The 17374-nt window shown below is 56.2% G+C and overlaps 2 protein-coding genes across 5 annotated transcripts; both read right to left on the bottom strand.

Moving 5' to 3' along the window:
• Positions 1–31: 31 nt before the first annotated feature.
• Positions 32–9151, bottom strand: LZTS2 (leucine zipper tumor suppressor 2). 4 transcript variants are annotated; one of them, XM_054581381.1, is made up of 5 exons: positions 9037–9151; positions 4204–4653; positions 2909–3571; positions 2149–2406; positions 32–1364 (listed from the first exon to the last, which is right to left on the bottom strand). In XM_054581381.1, the coding sequence occupies exons 2-5, from the start codon at positions 4609–4611 to the stop codon at positions 681–683; spliced, it is 2013 nt and encodes a 670-aa protein (XP_054437356.1). In that variant the 5' UTR covers positions 4612–4653; positions 9037–9151; the 3' UTR covers positions 32–680. The 4 variants fall into 4 exon arrangements, with proteins under 4 accessions (XP_054437356.1, XP_054437355.1, XP_054437357.1 ...); XM_054581380.1 differs by lacking the exon at positions 9037–9151 and adding an exon at positions 7141–7240; XM_054581382.1 differs by lacking the exon at positions 9037–9151 and adding an exon at positions 7141–7240 and having other exon boundaries at positions 2924–3571.
• Positions 9152–12420: 3269 nt separating this feature from the next.
• On the bottom strand, positions 12421–17337 carry TWNK (twinkle mtDNA helicase). Its single transcript, XM_054581376.1, has 5 exons — positions 15577–17337; positions 15148–15388; positions 14888–14995; positions 14434–14575; positions 12421–13595 (listed from the first exon to the last, which is right to left on the bottom strand). Exons 1-5 carry the CDS (start codon positions 16817–16819, stop codon positions 13275–13277), a joined length of 2055 nt encoding a protein of 684 aa, XP_054437351.1. The 5' UTR covers positions 16820–17337; the 3' UTR covers positions 12421–13274.
• Between the last annotated feature and the right edge of the window lie 37 nt (positions 17338–17374).

The raw sequence follows: 17374 nt of genomic DNA, 5'->3' as shown, positions 1-17374 counted from the left end.
GGGTTCCCATAATCTTTACCCAGCACACTCCTTTTTTTAAAAACAAAACAAAAATTTTTAATTTTTTTCTTTGGGTTTGTACAACAAATTTACAGTGTAAAAAATATACACGTGAAAACGAGGCCATAAACCAGGGTGTTGGGAGGGCCACTTGGTCACATTAAACAAGACATTTGTGAGTTCTTCCTTTGGTCTGACTACAGCCCCCTCGCCACCAGGGAGAGGCTGCAGAGCTGGAAGCTGGGGATCAGACCCCAGTCCCAGCCCTGTCCCCCAACAGGGCAGGGTGGGGGCAGGCACATCTGGAGCAGCTGCTGCTGCCTGGCTCTCTCTGGCTGTGGAGTGGGGGGAAGTGTGGAGGTGAGGAAGCAGCCCCTTCCTCTCCCCAGGCCCTGGCTGGCTGACCTGGTGAGCATCTAGGGTGAACGGGGCTGGCGGAGTGGCACTGGCAACAGGTGGGGAGTGAAACAGGTCAAATGAGGAGCCTCTGGGTGACAGCGAACACAGGGACCTTCGAGGGGTCTGATCTTGCTCATCCAAGTCATAGAACAGCCCTGGGTACCTGACAGAGGCCCAGAGTCCTGGATCCCAGGGGACAAGTGGCCCTGGAGACCTCAGTGGACCTGAGGCTACTGTTCCCTTTCAGTAGAGCTCCCTGCAGAGCTGGGACCCCAAGGGCCCTAGATTTCGGTGGCAGTGATCTCCTCTAGGCAGATGCAAGGGGCTGGCTCGGCCAGGCCCAGGTCAGCGAGCTCCCGGGCCTCCAGCTCCAGGCTCAGCTGCTGCAGCTCCTGCTCCAGCTGCCGGTTCCGCCGGTACATCTGGATATAGTTGTGCTGCAGCTGCTTCTGGTAGCGGATCACCTGCTCCTTCTCGGCCTGCCAGGCCAGCCGTTCCCCCTCGAAGCTGTCCCTCTGCTCCTCGCCCCGCCGCCGCTCCTGCTGCAGCTCGGCACGCAGCCGCTCCACCTGGGCCCGCAGGCTGCCTCCCACGCCGGCTGCCACACGCTGTGCCTTGGCCTCGTCACTCTCTGCCAGGAGGAATGGGTCAGCAGTGGCAGGTGGCACAGGAGGTTCCCGGAGTCCAGCCGCCTCGGTGTCCAACTGCCCAGCTTTCTCCCGCAGCCGCTCAGCCTCCTGGCGGTGCCGCTGCAGCTCCTGGGAACAGGCCTCCAGCTCCAGCTCCCGTGCTCGCGCCGCCTCCTGGAGACCCCGTGCCCAACCCTCACTGACCCGCAGCGCTGCCCGTGCCTCTCGCAGGGCCACCCGCAGGGCCACCAGCTCACTGCCCTTCTGCACCAGCTCTGCCTGAGACTCCTTCAGTTGCTGCTTCAGCAGGGAGATCTCGCCTGACTTCTGGCACACCTGGTGGTAGGAAGCAAGGGTGGTGAGAAGGGTTCTCCCAGAGGGTCAGGCCCTGACATCACGCTGGACATTTGGTGGAGAGGAAGTTTGATTATTACCCCCATTTTACAGATGGAGACACTGAGGTGAGCCTAGTGACATGTCCAAGGTTACACAGCTACTTAGCGGCTAAAGTAGGATACAGACCCAGATATTTTTGCTTTAAAGTGTTGTCTTTAAACCCCAGGGCTCTAGGGAATGGGTGATGGTAGGTTTTGCAGGAGTGGAAGCAGCTGAGGGCAGTGCCCACATTTCCAGCTGGGAGGCACTACAGTATTTTGGTTAACGGCATAAACGAAGAGTCAGATTGCCTGGGCTCAAACCTCAACTCTGCCATGGACTGGGTATAATTTTGGGCTCCAGCCTTTCCAGGCCTCGGTTTCTGCGTCTCTAAAATGGGGGTATTAACAATACCCACCTCACAGGGCTGATAATGAAGATTAGATGATACATAGTCTATGCCACACGCCTAGAATAGTGCCTGGTGCATAGCAAGCACTACATTCTTATTGGCTAGAAGGCAGCCGGTGGGAATGCCACTGGCTATGGGCCCTAGACCAGACTAATGAGACCAAACATGAAGGCACAAGGAGGCTCTGTCCCAGTAAAGGAGGCCAGAGGGGGATTCTCATCTCACAAAGGTGAGGCCTCTGGGGCTGGCAGGCTCAGGGGGTATGGCTGGGCCCCTCTTTCTAGGGGTTGTTCCTGCAGGACCCTGCTCCTCACCCCTCCCGGTCTCACCCACCTCCCACTTGGTCTCCTCAAGCCGTGGCCCGAGCTCCCGCTGCTCCCGCTCAAAGGTGGCACAGCGCCGCTCGAGCTGTTCACGTTCCTGCAGCAGCTGTGCAAAGTCGTCCTGCAGCTGCCGCTTCTCCTGCTGCAGCTGGAACACCTGCAGCTGTAGCAGCTGCTGGGCCCGCTGGGCCCGCTGCGCCTGGGCCGCACCATCCTCACGCGGGGCCTCACGCTCCCGCTGCCAGTGCCGTTGTCGATCTTCGTACGCCTGTGGGCAAGAAGGTACACTTGGGTCTTGGTGGCTCCCCCAATCCTCGAGCCCTAGCCACCTGCAGTCACTGGCTACTCGGGTGGCCCACTGGGGGGCTTTGGGCAGCTAGATTCCACTAAACAACGAAAACAGTATGACAACAGTAACGACTACTTTTATGATAACAGAAACAACAACAGTAACAGCAAGCACTTATGTAGCACCTCTTAGGTGCCGGGCATTATTCTAAACACTTTACACACTTTGCCTTACTTAATCTGCGTAATTCTAAAACAAAAATATCCCCATTTATGGGTGAGGCTTAGAAAGAACACGTAAATGGCAGTAGATCTGAGTCCTCACCGCTCTGCAGTGAAGCCAGACACCCGGGTGGGAATGGGGCCACAGGTGCTACTGCCCGCCACTTGCCCCCACCCTGGAGCAGAGGGGAATGCTCCTTAGATTCCCAGCACCTCTGGGTGTCCTGCCATGCCACCCCCATTATTGCTACTGACCACACCTGGCACATGGTCACCTCGCTCTCGTCCAGACTGTCCCGCAGCTGCTGCAGCTCTGCCTCACGGTCGCGGAGCTTCCCTTCCAGGACACAGTGCAGCAGGGCCTCATCCGAAGGGGGTGGAGGGGGTGGCGGTGGCGGTGGGGAGCGCTCCCCACAGGAGCTGCTGTCAGGGGAGGCCCGGGGACCGCTGCCCAAGAGGCCTCCAGCCACGCGGCCGCCCAGGGAGCCTGTGCTCTTGCTGGAGGACGATCGGCCACTGTCCGAGTGGGAGGGCCCAGTAGGGGCTCCTCGGGCTGGCCCCGGCAGTGCCCCCCGCCCAGGGCCATGGGAGGGCAGGTGCCCGCCTGGGGAGTTGGTGGCCGGCTCAGCGCCCCCAGTGCTGTAAGTGGGCAGGCTGGACAGTGAGTTTCGGCCGGAGTCGGACAGCGTCCCTGATGGGCAGCCACTGGCCCAGCCACTCAGTGCCAAAGGTTTGTCGGCAGCTGAGGAGGAGGAGGAAGAGGAGGAGGAGGCGGGGCCCCCGAACAGCTGTGTTAGGCTGCCCTGGCTCCCAGACAGTCCGGTGGCCCGAGGACCCAGGAAGCTGGGGAGAGATGGTGCCCCTCGAGGTTTGGGCAGCACTGGCTTGAAGGCTGTTGGGCGGATCAGGATTTTCTCCATGTTCTGAAATGAGGTGCCATGTGACGCTGGGGGTGAGCGGCCCAATATTTCAAAGCCCTTATCATACTCCCTGTCTTCCCATCTGGGGTCTCCCATCCCCATGTATTATTAACAATGGCTACCACTAACTGATGGCCTCCTGAGTGTCAGCTTTACGTCAAGTAACTTAAAAGGTTCATCTCTATTCATTACGACAGCTATATGAGCAAAAATATTATGACTCTCCCCATATTACAGATGGAGAAATGGAGGCTCAGCAGAGTTAAAGGCCTTGCTCTAAGTCCAACACACTGCTGTTGTATAACAACAGTATTTTCAAGTAGCTAGCATTTATTGAGTACACAGTAACATGCCAAGTATGAGGCTAAGCACTTCACGTAAATTATTTAATTCTCACAACAAACTTGTAAAAGCTGACCTATCACCTCCATTTCACAGATAGGGAAATGGGCTCAGAAAAGTTAAGTGACTTCCTTGAGGTCATATAGCGAGAATGAGAAAGAGCTGGGATTAGAACTCAGGTCTAGTGAATTTTGAGCCCACGCTGCTTTCTCTAAACAGACCTGTAAATTCCTCCAGCTTCTCCAGGGGGCTCCTGATTCCACCCAGGCCCCAAAGGAAGGGCTGGTCCTCACCTTCTCTAGCTTTCCGGAGACAGGGATGAGTTTTGGTGGGGGGCCGCGGAGGTGGGCATTTCGTGCCCGTTGCTCCCGGGCATCCTCAATGTCACTGCTGGGGCTGGAGGGTGACTCTGTCCGGAAGTCCTCGTTGATGTAGGTGAAGGTGGTGCCAGGAACAGTCTTCCTGGGGGGCACAGCTGGGCACAGCGGCTCCTGTGCTTCATAGCCACCCCGCAGCAGCCCATCCTGCTGGCGGAAGAAGGTGGGCCCAGGGGGGCCGTGGTGGCGGGAAGGAGCTGGCCCTCCCGGGCAGGGCCGGCCTGAGATGAGGCTGCTCACACTGCCCATGGCTGGAGCTTGTGGGTTAGTGGCGGTCTCAGGCGCAGACTCCAGTGGCACTGGCAGAGTCTGCACGATCGCCATGGCGGCAGAAGCTCTGGCCTGGCCGGGGGCCTCCAGGGGGACCTGTGAACAGGGCAATGGTGTCAGGGTCCCTCCATCTTGAGCCTCCTTCCTATACAAGGTCCCCAGTCCCTCTCCTGACCCCTGATCCCAGGCCAAACAGCTCCCTGACATCGATAACAAGCCCCGATGTCCCCAGAGCTCCCCCTCTGAGCACTGGCATGAACCTGAATTCTCCCTGGGCAGTGGCCGCACCAGGGCAGAGGGCTGAATCTACTGAGCAGTGATGATGAGGGGAGGGGAGGCCTGGTGGTTACACAGGGCCCAGCCCCAAAACTGCATCCCCCACTGAAACCAGGACTCCAGTTAAGGAGAGAGCCTCATCTACCAGCTCCCAGCACAGGTCCCTGGTCCCCTGGGACAGGTGGCCTCATTAGAGGGCAGTTTGGGCAGAAGCAACCTCAGGGACGAAGTCAGCAACTCAGATGGTAATTAGGGAACAAAGAGCCAAGGCTAGGCAGTGCCCGGCCTCCCCCGGCTGGGCCTCAGTTTCTCCCAGACACAGTGGCGGCAAGGGTAGAACTGGCCAAACAAGAAACTCGGAGCTCTTAGGGAGCCCATAGGTGCCCTCTGGGGTCTTCTGACTCTGTGCGGGCTGTTGCCATGACAACTCCCAGGCTCACCATACCACTCAGTGGGGCCTAAAGGAAACTACATAGGCCTACGGCCAACTTCCAAGAAACCTTCCAGCTTTAGATGCTCTCTAGAGTGATCCCGAGGGGATAAGGGTAGAAGCTCTACCATCACCTCTGGCAGCCCCTTCAAGATCTCACTTCCCTGGAGCCCAGAGCTCCACCTCCCTAGGCCGTCCTCCTTCCTGGAAGGGGACAGCAAGTCTCCAACCGGAACTCACTCCGTCAGAGGAAGACCAGGACTCAGGCATCTGCTGAAGTCATCATGCAGAGTGAGGAGGCCAAGAAGTGGACAGAGAATTGTGTAGGAGCAGGAGTGTATGCATTTACTTATTTGCGTGTGGGGAACTATATGCACAGCATGAAAATGTACATTGTGTACATGAAAATGTGTGTGGCAACATCATGAATAAGTGTATGCGAGTAAATATGTTTAGATATATACATACAGGAGTATACATGTGAATTAATGGGAATATCTTACAAGAGCATGTGTGTAAACGTTTCGGGGGTCACTCTTAGAAAGTATGTGAAAGTTACAAATGCATACACAGTAAGTGAATTTGTGATGTATGAGTGTGACTATATGAGAGAATATGAATAGATGCTCACTCATATATACCTGGGTTTATATGTAGACTCGCACGTATTTTATACAAGTGTGTGAACAGGAAAGTGTGTACAAGAGTCTATTGAGGAGTGCATGTGAATAGAAGCATGTGGGAGAGAGAGAGTAGGAGCCTGGGTGGCATGCAGGGCCAAATGGGTAAGCGGGAGCTTGATTTTTGTCACTAGCCAGAGTGTGGGAGGGGAGAGACATTATCTGACTCCTTTGCCTGATTTGCTACCCTTCTTTCTTGCTTATGTTCCATTAGGTCCACCCCCACCATCCCACTCAAGTCAAAAGACCCTGAGACCCAGGAAGATGTCCAGACTGAGGTGGGAGGAACTGGGAATTGGGGCTAGGGGTGAGCAGAGTCCACCACACAAGTGCCAGCCCTGAGCAAAGTGAATGGAACATGTCCTCCTCTGCCCTCTCCTAGACCAGTCCAGAGCATGAAAAAAAACAGTGGGGAAGGGGCTTCGGAGGGGGTAGTGGGGGCTGGCACCTCTGTCTGCATTTCCCCACTTCAGCGAGCACAGAGAAAGTGAAAACTGAGGGGAGGAGAGAGACTGAGAGAGACAGGGACCCAAGAGACAAAGACTCAGAAGCCCCAGGGTGTCAGGTAGACAAGGCAGACCCAGTGAGCCCGGGGCCTTGAACCCCAGGGAGCCAGGGGCCCCTAAACCCAGAAGAGACATCAGCTGGGCCCTGTGAACCAGACACCCAGGGAACTGGAGCCAGAGCCAGGCGTCTGGAAAGCCAGGCCTGGCCAGCCCGACTCCCGCTCTTGAAGCCTCAGAGAGAAGGAGGGGCAAGTAGAGGCTCCATTTTGAGAAATGCGTCTGTGGCTGTAGGAATGGGAATCCCCACTCTCCCCAGCACTCCTTGAGTGACCCCTCTGGCATAGCAACCCACCTTAATGGGCTGGAGAGAGCAGAGGGCAGCGCTTGGCCAGGACCCGAGAGAGGTCTGGCCAAGGTCCGAGGGCCCACAGGCCTGTTCAGGGGGCTGAAGAGTTGGGGAAAGTCTCGCCTCACCCCATTCCAAGGACCGGTCAAGTGGCCTGGAGTCTGGGATCACGAGTTCCCATCTGCGACAGGAAGCCGGAGCCCCCATTCCACCCGCCAGACCTCCCCCCCTACCGCCGTTTCCATAAAGTGGGGGCTGCAGTTCAATGCCCCCGCCCCACTGGCCCTCCGCCGCGCAGGAGTTGGGGGGGCTCCTAGGTCGCCTCCCCACCCCGGCCCCCCTCACCTCCTTCGCTCTGCTCCATGCTCAGCCCCGGGCCGCCCCCGCGCTCCACCGGCAAGCCGCCCGGCTTCAGCCCGCGCGCGGCCACTTGGAGCCGCCCGGCCGACCCGCCCCGCCTCCGCGGCGCCCCCCGCAGGGCAGCCCCCGCCCGACCTGAGTGGGCGGTGCAGCGCGGGGGAGGGGTCCCAGGGGCGTCCCCGCCCCCGGGGCGCGGCCACGAAGCACCCCGCGTCACGCGTGTCCGGGCCGGGCGCCCGCGGGGGCTGTACAGCCAGACTCAGGGTCCCTCCCTCCCAGGCCGGGTGGTTGTGTGTCTGGGGCCTTGGCTGGCTCAGGACTTGGCGGCAGCGGCAGGTCACCCTCAACCCCAACCTGGGCCCCGGGGCCAGCGGCAGCTGGTCATTGTTCAAGCACAAAGGGCCAGGCGCTGTGGCGCTCGCCCTGCCCCCTCCGCCCCTCTAGCCGAAGCCTCCCTGCCACAGACACACTCTCTGACTTCGGAGTCCAGAGCGGGAGGCCGACGGTCAGCTGCCACCCACTCTCTCCAGCGGCACAGGCCCTGCGCCCCAGCGCTAGGAAGGGGCCAAGGCTCGTCCGTACCTGCCCCACCCCCAGTGGCTAGGTGGCTGCACACTTGGATTTGCGGAGGTGGCGCCATCTGGTGGCACACTCGGAAAACACACCCAGTAACCCCGTCCCCCGACCTCGGGGCTGCGGGGCCCCTACTCTACTCCTCTTCCGCGTGATCCCAGGCCTGCCCCAGTGGCGGCTCTGTGCTCCCCAGCCTTCCCTCAGACTCATTTGCTAGGAGAGAGAGGTCACTGCTCAGCGAAGCAGCCCTGGCCCTTCAACAATCACTGGGGTGAACATGTTCAAACCCACACCAACCTCACAGCAGACAACATTCCACTGTCTCCTCGGGGTCATGAATATTCCCACCCTCTGGCAAAGAACACAGTCTTAATACCCACACGACCTTTCCCACCTTCAGTCCAACACTGCCACAAGTCAGAGCCTCATTCTTCACGTGGTTCCATGTTCCTTATTTCCATAATCTTTCAGGCCAGCTCACACAGAGACATACTCGGAGTCACACAGCTACTTGCGCACAGGCTTTCACAGCTCGCAGTCCTTCGCACCCAGTCACAATCTGGAACACACTTAGTCTCCTAAGCATCTTTCACATTGACCGTCTTATTCACATAGTCACAACTTCTTACACGTACACATATTATTTCTCAAACACCCTACCACACACACTTTCCTGTAGGGGTCTCTGTGACCTGGCCAGGTCAGCTGATGCCAGCACCCCTGGGCAAGGACAGGCTCCTGCCCCCTAGCCTCCCTCCCTCCCAGCCAGGGCCAGGCCTGCCAGAGCTCCTTTGCCCCAGGAAGGAGCATTCCCCCCACACACCCCTTACCCCCGCCCCCTTCCAGGCCACAGCCCTGGCCGGCTCTCAGCTCTATTTTTAGCTCTATGGAAAGGGTTGTTTTTCTTTCTTTTTCCCTGGAAAGGGAAACATAGCCCAGCCACCCTCAGGCTCACCCCAGACCCTCAGCCTCACAGGAACAGACAAGCCCCTCTCTCCAGCACAGACCCCCTCCTCTGGCCTTGCCCTGATCCCAGCCTCCTGGGGTACCAGGAGCCTCCTCCCCTTTCTGGCAGCCTGCCCAGAAGCTCCAGCAGCAGCTGGGCTCAGCGTGTGTGCAGGGGTGGGGGGTGGGGCAGGGAGGGAGGCTGACTGCCTCTGCCCACTCCTTCTTGGTGGCGGTGGTGGAGCTCGTCCTTCCTCCACCCGAGGGGTATAGGCCCACTCCAGTATTGTGGAGGGTTACGCTGCTGCATTCTCTGGGGGACGGGGACTCCTACTCCAGCGCGAGTGGGTTTTCTGTTCCTACCTTGGGAAGGAGTTCCCAGTTCTGCAAGGAGGGGTCTTAATAGGAACGGGACCGACGGGCATTCGCGTAGCAGCTCCCCAGGCCGGAGGTGTGGGGTGGGGAGGGGGAGGCCAGCTGTCCACTGCTATCAAGAATAGCGCCCCTCTCTGATACCTTCAGGGAGGAAGGCACCATGAATGTGTTCGCGAGAAGGAAGGCGAGGAGCACAGGTAACCCCACCCCAGTCCTACAGTCTCCCGTCCTCCTGCGCTACCCGGACTCCAGGGGGCGTTGTGGTCCCATTTCTGGAGGAGGGCTTACCACCTCTCTAGGCGGAGAATGGAATACGGCACTGCAAACGACCCCGAAAACTTGCCCTGGACTGGGGAGGGACGTCCTTGCGCAAACGCCAGGGTGGGGGGAAGCACAGTTCACCTGTCTGTGAAGTGATCACGTGCTCGGTGCCTGTTTACGTCTTAGTCTTCACCTGCCGGCAGCAGGGAGCCGCCGGAGGGGCGGGAGGTGTCCCACCCGGCCCGCCCCCGTTAGCGATCACCGGTTAGCGCTTTTCTCCTACTCCCATCAAGTACGCGACAGCAGAGCTCCCTGCCTGCTGGGGTCCCTGCAGGCCAGTGGCGCTGCTCCAAGGACTGCAAGAGTAACCCACTGGGCGCGTCCTTTCCTGAGTGCACGTGTGCCCCAAGTACGTGCGTGGGTCTCTGTGCACGCGTGTGTGGGTCCGTCTGTGTGAGTTTCCGTGTGGGTTCCCTGTTCAGACCCTTCGCCTGAGCCCCGGCGTGGGGATTCCCCCCTCCTCATCCCAACACCCAGCTTCGCCAGACAGGAAAGTTTACTCCAGAGCCGGGATGTAAGCGGGGCGCGAGTTCCTATACCTCCTCGTCCCACCACTCACCCAGTGCCACCTGCGCCGCCGCTCCAGCTCCTGCCCGTTTCCTGCTCCAGCGCCGGCACCTCCTTGCCACCGACCCGCCGCCGGCTCTCAAGGCAGCTCCCGGCTCCAGGCGCCCGCCAGGTCCGGCCTGGTGGAGCGGGGCGGGGCCGCTGAGGCCGCGCCCCCGACCCAAGGAAGGGAGTGGTCTGCCCAGCACCCCCTCAGTAGCCGACCCAGTACCCAGCCCAGCACTAATGCGACGGTGGCACGAGGCTGCCCTCTGGCCTCTGACTTCACAGCCTACTGGATTTGGCTTTCGACCTGAGGAAAGGGCCAGCGGCGCGTAATCAAAAGCTAAGCTACCTACCTGGCTGACCTAACCGAGTTGGCTGTAGGGCTTTCCTGTCACCAGTTTCTGCTCTGTAGGAAGCCTAAACTGGTCCACTCTCGGCCCACTCCCCAGACACAGGGAAAACCCCTAGGAAGCAGACAAAGGCGGCTCGGGTTTCACCAAAACAGACCCACCTCCCCCCCACACACACTTCGAGTTGGGGCTGCCCAAGCAGAACCAGCACCCAGCTCTCTCCCTTGGAATAGATGTCTGCCCAGGTGAGCAAGCCAGCCGATTCTGGCCCCCGTACAGAGCATAGTCTGGCTTCTCTTAAACTCATAAAGTTCCACCCACAGGCACAAACAGGAAGTTGGCCCGTATTACAGGGAGGCACCTACGGCTCCCTCCCTCCATGGCACCTAAGGCAGCCTGTGATGTCTACAGGTATCTGGGCCATATTTGCAGCCTGAGTACTTGGGCAGCAGGAGTCTGGTGAGTTTAGTCCCTTCTCAAACCCATTCACATTAAAGAAGCTGCTGGAGGACCAAAGCAGCCCCAAGTGTGATACTGAATCTGGGGAAAGGCCGCAGATCCAGCTAGACCCTGCTTGGCCAGGCCCTTCCTGAGCTCTCAGGGAGATCCTTCACATCCAATTGGACATAAGAGTACTTTGCTTCATTCCACCTTCCCTGGGTACAGGGAGAATGGCTCTCAGGGATTCCCCACTGCTTTCTAGTCTCCAGGGACTCCTCAACACATTTTGGGCTTACCCTGATGTGAGGAGTGTGGCAGGTATGGAACGGAATGTTTGTGTAAGAAGGGCTGGGCAGGGGGCATTGGCGTCCCTTCCCTCCCCATCGGTCTGGTTTGTGCTGTGTGGGGGTGTTTGCTAGGAGGGTGGGGCAAGACAAACAGGCAAGCCTTCTATCCCCAATTCACAGAGACCTCACAAAGTTCCCCTAATAGGAATCCCTAAAGGATTTCCTAGAACGCACCTGGCATTCTAGGGTGACCTGAATGTGGAGCTCACATCCTTACAGGTAGGACCGACCTGGTGGTGTGCATCTGGAAGGCATGGCTGACATTCAGCGTATAGACCTTGGATGAGGCCTAGATCAGCCAGCGGCTGGGAATGATTACTGCGGGATTAGGAGGCCTGGCTCCAGCCAGTCTGGGAGAGACCCCCAAGAAGGGAGGCCCTGGAGGAGCTCTCTTCCCTCCCCCCAGGTTCTTCCCCCACAAACAGCTTGGCCGCAGGTCTGTTTCAGGAGACAATTGTAGCCACAGTTCTCACATGGAAAAGAAACAAAGACCCCAGACTCTTCTACAGGGTCCCAGAAGCTCCTTCTTAGGTTGACACGGAAACCCTGGAAAGGCAGCCTTTCTTTGGAGGAAGGAAACAACCCCCCCAAACTTACAAAAGACTTCTCCCCAGACCCCTCAGAACATCTTTCAATTCTCACCATGCTTGCAGGCAAATCTAAAGGAAAACTGGGACTTAAAGTAGCAGAGGAAGTGAGATGAGAGTGTTGTCACTTAGGAATATTTCTGACAGGGTCTCTTTTCCATCTCCTTCAGAGCTTGTTAAAAACGAGGAATCCTATACCTCTCCTTCAACTTCTAGAGTTACAAATATCTGTGTGTGCATGAGAGGCTTGGAGTAAGAGAAGGGCCTAGGTTTTGCTTTTTCAAACAAGAGCCCCAGGAGTTTTGATACACACTAACGTAAGAGAAGCGAAGGTCCAGGGTGGTGGAAATGGACAAGCGCCAGATAAGAATATGCTGAGCCTGAGTCCACACTGAGAGGTCAGTGAGTGGCTCATATCACAGAGGGACAGCTGGCCAGGCAGTCTAGGCTTGTGGCCCGGTGACCCATACCTCTGCAAGGGATCACATGAAGATCCTTGGGGAAAAGAGAGGTAAACAGGCACATCCCCATGTCTCCCCTAGGCCAGGAAGAGGTGAAAAGATGTGTCTGTGCAAAGGCCCTTTAATGCTCCTGCCTCCTTGGGAGCACACAGCTCAAAAACTGGGGGTGGGGGACGGGACCCACTCATTCCCAATTCAAAATGAGAAGAAAATCCAGTTGTAGACTTGGGAGACACCTGGTGGACAAATAAGAGGAAGCACAGAAACAAAGGCAATGGAAAAACACTTTTTTTTCAGAACTGCAAAAGGCTCTACAAAAAGTTGACTGTATCCACTAAAGTGGTCTGAGGCAGCAGTATATACATTCAGTGTCCAGGTGGCGAGCACTGTGGGATCACAGCTTCATTGCATGGCTCTCTGGCCAAGCTTCCACCTTTATTACAGGGCCAAGCACCTGGGATCTACTGATATTGAGTTCCACCACATAGCAGTCTCCAGAGTAGGGAGCAGAGAAGCTTGGTACCCACCATGTCACGTTTTAGCTCTGAAAGCCTAGGCTGGAATTTTGGCAAGAAGTCTCCTATTCTCCAGGTTCAGGGGAACTGACTCCACTGCTTTGAACTCAACTTGCTTATTCCCATCTCAGGACCTCTTTATTTACTTTTACTTCTGCCTGGATCCCCCTTTCTCAAGATGTTCACATGGCTTAATACTAGTTCTTTAGGTCCCAGCTCAAATGTCCTCTGGCTCAGAGACACCCTTTTAGACCTTAATCTAAACTAGCCTGTAAGCACTATGGCAATACTATTTTACTTCTCAAATAGCACTTTTCACTCCCTAAAATTGTTTTATTTGTCCATTAGGTTATCTTGTCCCATCACCTGACTGCATTTTCCATAGAAGCAGGAAACTCGTCTGTCTCGTCAGTGCTACAGTCCCAGGACCTAGAACAAAGCCTGGCACACAGTAGGTTCTGCAATGTCTGCTAAATTGACTATGGGTTCCAATCTCACTATGGAACCCTGCCCTAGGCCAGGCCCCTGCAACTGAGAAGGTCCTGTAGCTTAGGACCATAGGACAGAGGTGGTCCTAGAAGAGGGCCAAGAAAGGGTCTATGCCCCAGCCTGTCCTGTCAGATTTGTTCCAGGGTCCAGCTCTGCACATCCTTCACCTCGAAAGCTTGGAGGGGTCTGGCTGGTAAGGGCTGGCGGCCTCACTTGAGCAAGTCTCAGAGTTTTGGGGCACAGCCCCCTTTTTGCCAGATGAGGGCTTTTTGGCCACTAGCCCATTGTCATCCTTGATCTTCTTGAGGCGGGCCTTGCTCTTTGGTGGTATGGAGAAGGTGAGAGAGGTCTTGTTGAACTCAAGTGGGAAGACACCTACGTCTCCATCAAAACGGTTCTTGGATACCTGCAGATATCGTTTCCCTGGCCCAGTTACCAGCTTCCTGTCCTGCAGGATCAGAACATTGTCCGCTTCCTGGCTTGCCTGAGGAAGAGGGCAAAGAACGAAGGAGTCGTGAAGAGATATATGAGAGAAGCAGAAAGGAAGGTTGAGGGTGCAGGGAGGAGTGGTAAGAATGGGGAAAGGAAGAAGTACTTTTCCTTTTCAGCAAAGCTCACTGAACTATTGCCCGTGATGCTGGGGTCACGAGTTTTTCAGTTCCTTAACAACCTTGTTGCCATTCCCAGATTTTGTGCCCGCTGTTCCCACTGCTTCTAACACTTCTCCTGCACAGCTTACCATCCCACTCAACTCCAGCTTCTTATCGCTGAGGTCTCGGTCTAAATGTCACACTTTATCAGAGAGACTACTCTTGATCCCCGTAAATAAAGAAGGCACCATCTTTCCACTTTTGTGTTGTTATTCTCTTCTCCAGCTCCATGCTTGCTCCATCATGGTACACAGTCTGTGCCCAGTCCAGGCCTGGCATACAACAGGCATTCTGTGTACCACTGGGAGCTCGACAATCAGGCTGGTCCTGCTGCCCAGGAGGCCCTCCCATTTGGCCCAAAGGCCAAAACTCAACCCAACAGTTGCTGACACCTCCTTTAGAAAGTCTCTCCAGATGCCCCAGGCTGACTCAGGTGTTTTTTCTCTTTGCTCCCCAAATACTTGTGCTGTCTATCATAGCTTTATCAGACGGGCCTCATTGTTTTTCCAACTAGAGAATGTGAGCTCCTGGAGGGCAAGGAAGGCAAAGCACCCAAAATTATCAGCGTTTGTATTCCTTAAGTCATGATTTAAGGCTGACTGAGGGCTTTCCCTGGTTACACCGCCCCCCCCGCCCCTTTCTGAAGCATGGGCTCTGCTAAAGGTCACTTACTTTGGCTGAGCCAAAAATGGAAGCTGTTTGCAGTTCCTTATCATCATCCTCCTTCCGGGGATGAATGACCAGTGTTACATGGCAGCTACTGTCTGTTGCAAACTTCCGAAAGGCCCCAACAATGTAGTCTTGAGCTGCAATCCTGCCCCCAGCCCAACAAAACAAGAGGTTATCATAGACAGAAGGACAATATACACATACTCTTGATTCATTTCTCTCCACAAAGCACCATAACCCCACTCTACTTCTCTTTACTCAAGGACTCACACTTAGGTCCCTGTCCATACTTCCTGCTGCCACACCCCACACCTCTATAAAGACAGAACCACACAGGCGGTGGGATATGTCTGCACACATGTGAGAAAACAACAGTACAGTGTGTGTGTGTCTAGGGCCAGCTGCCTGACAAGACATCTGTGTTCAAGTGGATTCCAGCTAGACAAGAGGATGTCACCTGTCTGTGGACAGCTGCTCGTGACCCATCATGAACTGCAGATTGTCGATGACCACATGACAAATGTCATAGACGTAGACTGCATGTTGCATTGTGTCTATTACAGATCTGGGAAGAGGAAGAGGCAATGAATTCAGGAATCAATTACAAGTAGTCTCCAGCCCATCCCAGGCAGAAAGCCAGCATCCTAAAAACTCTTTATCGGGGGTCTGTTATCCTGCCCTTCCATTCTTTGAAAACCCTAAGCCTGGAAATCTCACCTGATGCTCTGTTGTCCATGGAAAGTCATAAAATAGAGGGGCAAGTCCTCAAACCGGTCGGCCCACTCATCATATTTGTCCAGTTGGTCTTCCAGGCGCCCCACAGCGAACTGTGTTAGCATGATCCGAGCTAGTCTCACGTTGCTGATCTCAAAGCTGCCCCATAGTGTGTTCACCCCTTGGGTACATAAATCCAGGGCATACTCACTGATGAATGTCGTCTTTCCACTGCCTGTCGGCCCTGCAGGAGGGGTGAACACAGATCTGGGTGAGGGAGGAAAGTCCTACCCTTGAAACCAAGACCTGGAGCAGGGTCTCAAAGTTGGGAGGGAAAGCCTCCTCTTTAACATTTACAGTGGCCTAAACCCACATGATTTTGTCACCTGATACTCTGCCACCACTCCAAGCACTGATTTCCCAAAGGGTCACCTGTAAAGACTGTCAGCTCGCCCTTCCGATGTCCCTTCAAGAAACGATTGAGATCTGGGAAGCGGCTCCAGCGAACACCCGCTACCTGCTCCACATTTGACAGCTCTCCTAGTACTTCCTCCCGAAGCTGCCGGAAAGACACAATAGACTTGTGCCAAGCAGGCAGGGCAGAACGCAGAATTCGAGAAAGATTTAAACCTCGGTTCAGGGCCTCCAGGGGACAGGGATGCTGGTCCCCAGGCCGCACCAAGGAGCATCGCTTGGGGTTCAGTTTTCGGGCAAACAACTTGGCAGCTTCCCAGGATCGAAGGTCATCCCCCAGCCAGAGCACAATACGTCGGAACTGTTCAAGGTAAGGGAGCAGGGCAGGTGGTAAGCAGGCCGTTCCTCGGGGAAGGGTAAGAGTGGGCAGTCCTGTGGACTGGTTTAAGGCCAGGCTGTCCAGCTCACTACTTGTCAGTACCACCTCAGTATCTCGACGACTGATCAGTGATAATCCAAACAGATTGTGGTAGGCACCAGGCCGGGGTATGGTGGTCTCCACATAGCGCACTCCATCCCCTTGGCCTTCAGCCTGTAGCAACTTCAGGCCCCGTAATCTCAAACTTCCTGGGGAGAACCAAGGGAAGACAAGGCTCCGAGCAGGCCGCAGATACCGCACACTAAAACGCCTGAGTGTGTCATCTGTAACTTTGGTGAGCCCAAACATCACACGAGTCAGCTGGGCCTCCTCTAGCTCAGGAAGCTCCCAGAGAGGTACTGCTCGGTTCCAGATCCTTCGGGTCTCCTCAATGTCCTCAGCTTTTGGGGCTTCACTAAGCAGGATCCCCTCTCTATCTCCATCCCCCCGTCCCTCCACACTGGCCTGAAAGTCTTCCCAGCTCCCTTCTGCTAGGCTTGTCATGCAGAGAAAGCGGCCTGTGGTCTTGTCAATGAAGAGGCTGAAGGAAGTGGTGTCACCAGTCTGGCCCTTGAGCTTCGAGGCCCCCAGAAAGGGGCTGGGTGCCCGCAGGCAGCTGTGGCCATCCTGGAAGGGGATCCCATGTGCTCGCAAATACTGGCGGATTTCCGTTGTAGTTACAGGCAACACTGGTACCTCTGTAGCAGGGAGAGCCTCCTTCCTGTACCGTCTGCGAGGAGGGCCTGGGGTCAAGCTTCGAGGCAGGCCCCTCCTCCCCATCCACTCCCCACGCAGGGACAGCAGGATACGAAGGGGGTACCCACTTCGCAGAAGGACCCACATCCCTAGTCAGAAGGAGAAAGTCCCTACTTGCAATGCCTTACGTGCCTGGTTCAGGTGCTTTCAATACGTCAGAGCCTAGGGATCCTCCACACAGCACTCTAAGAGCTCACTCTAGGTGGCTTCTCTCTTTCTCCAAACTTCTCCCTCATGAACATCTCTCTGAATCTTCTTCAGCCCTTGTACATTGCTACTTCCCTCCAAGCCCCTCTACACCACCCTTTCACACTCCTGTCCTTCTGTCTGGCTCCCTCTCTTTCTCTTGCCCTTTACAGCTTCTCCCATCGCAGCCCCTCACTGATTATGGTTTCTCCACATCATCTTTGCGCCGCTACTGCCCTCCACGGAGTCTCTTCACTGTCCTCATCTCTACAGCCGTCGGCGTCCTTTCTACAGCCTCTCTGCTCTAGATCCCTACTAGTGGCCCTTTTCGCTGCTCCTCCCCTCAGAGTGGACTAGACACGACAAGGGCGCCACTGCGTGGCTCCCGCCCCTCTCCGCGCCACCTCTCCGCCCGCCCGCGCGGCCTCCCTCCGCTTCGCTCGCGGGATCCCGCCG

This window comes from Pteronotus mesoamericanus, unplaced genomic scaffold, assembly GCF_021234165.1.
Source record: "Pteronotus mesoamericanus isolate MK-2021 breed Mesoamerican mustached bat unplaced genomic scaffold, CSHL_Meso_final contig_657, whole genome shotgun sequence".
In the NCBI taxonomy this organism is placed as follows: Eukaryota; Metazoa; Chordata; class Mammalia; order Chiroptera; family Mormoopidae; genus Pteronotus; species Pteronotus mesoamericanus.
The sequence above is the reverse complement of the archived record's forward strand: the minus strand, read 5'-3'. Positions and strand labels throughout refer to the sequence as shown.

Bases quoted from the DNA above. Each gene is read 5' to 3' on its own strand.
- LZTS2 (XM_054581381.1), bottom strand. From the start codon at position 4,611: ATGGCGATCGTGCAGACTCTGCCAGTGCCACTGGAGTCTGCGCCTGAG. The intron at 3,572-4,203 runs GTGAGGACCAGC...ACCTCATTTCAG, and splicing joins TCTCCGGAAAGCTAGAGAAG to AACATGGAGAAAATCCTGAT. The intron at 1,365-2,148 runs GTGGGTGAGACC...TCCTACCACCAG, and splicing joins TTGAGGAGACCAAGTGGGAG to GTGTGCCAGAAGTCAGGCGA.
- TWNK (XM_054581376.1), bottom strand. From the start codon at position 16,819: ATGTGGGTCCTTCTGCGAAGTGGGTACCCCCTTCGTATCCTGCTGTCC. The intron at 14,996-15,147 runs GTGAGATTTCCA...TCCTCTTCCCAG, and splicing joins CATGGACAACAGAGCATCAG to ATCTGTAATAGACACAATGC. The intron at 13,596-14,433 runs GTAAGTGACCTT...CCTCTTCCTCAG, and splicing joins CCATTTTTGGCTCAGCCAAA to GCAAGCCAGGAAGCGGACAA.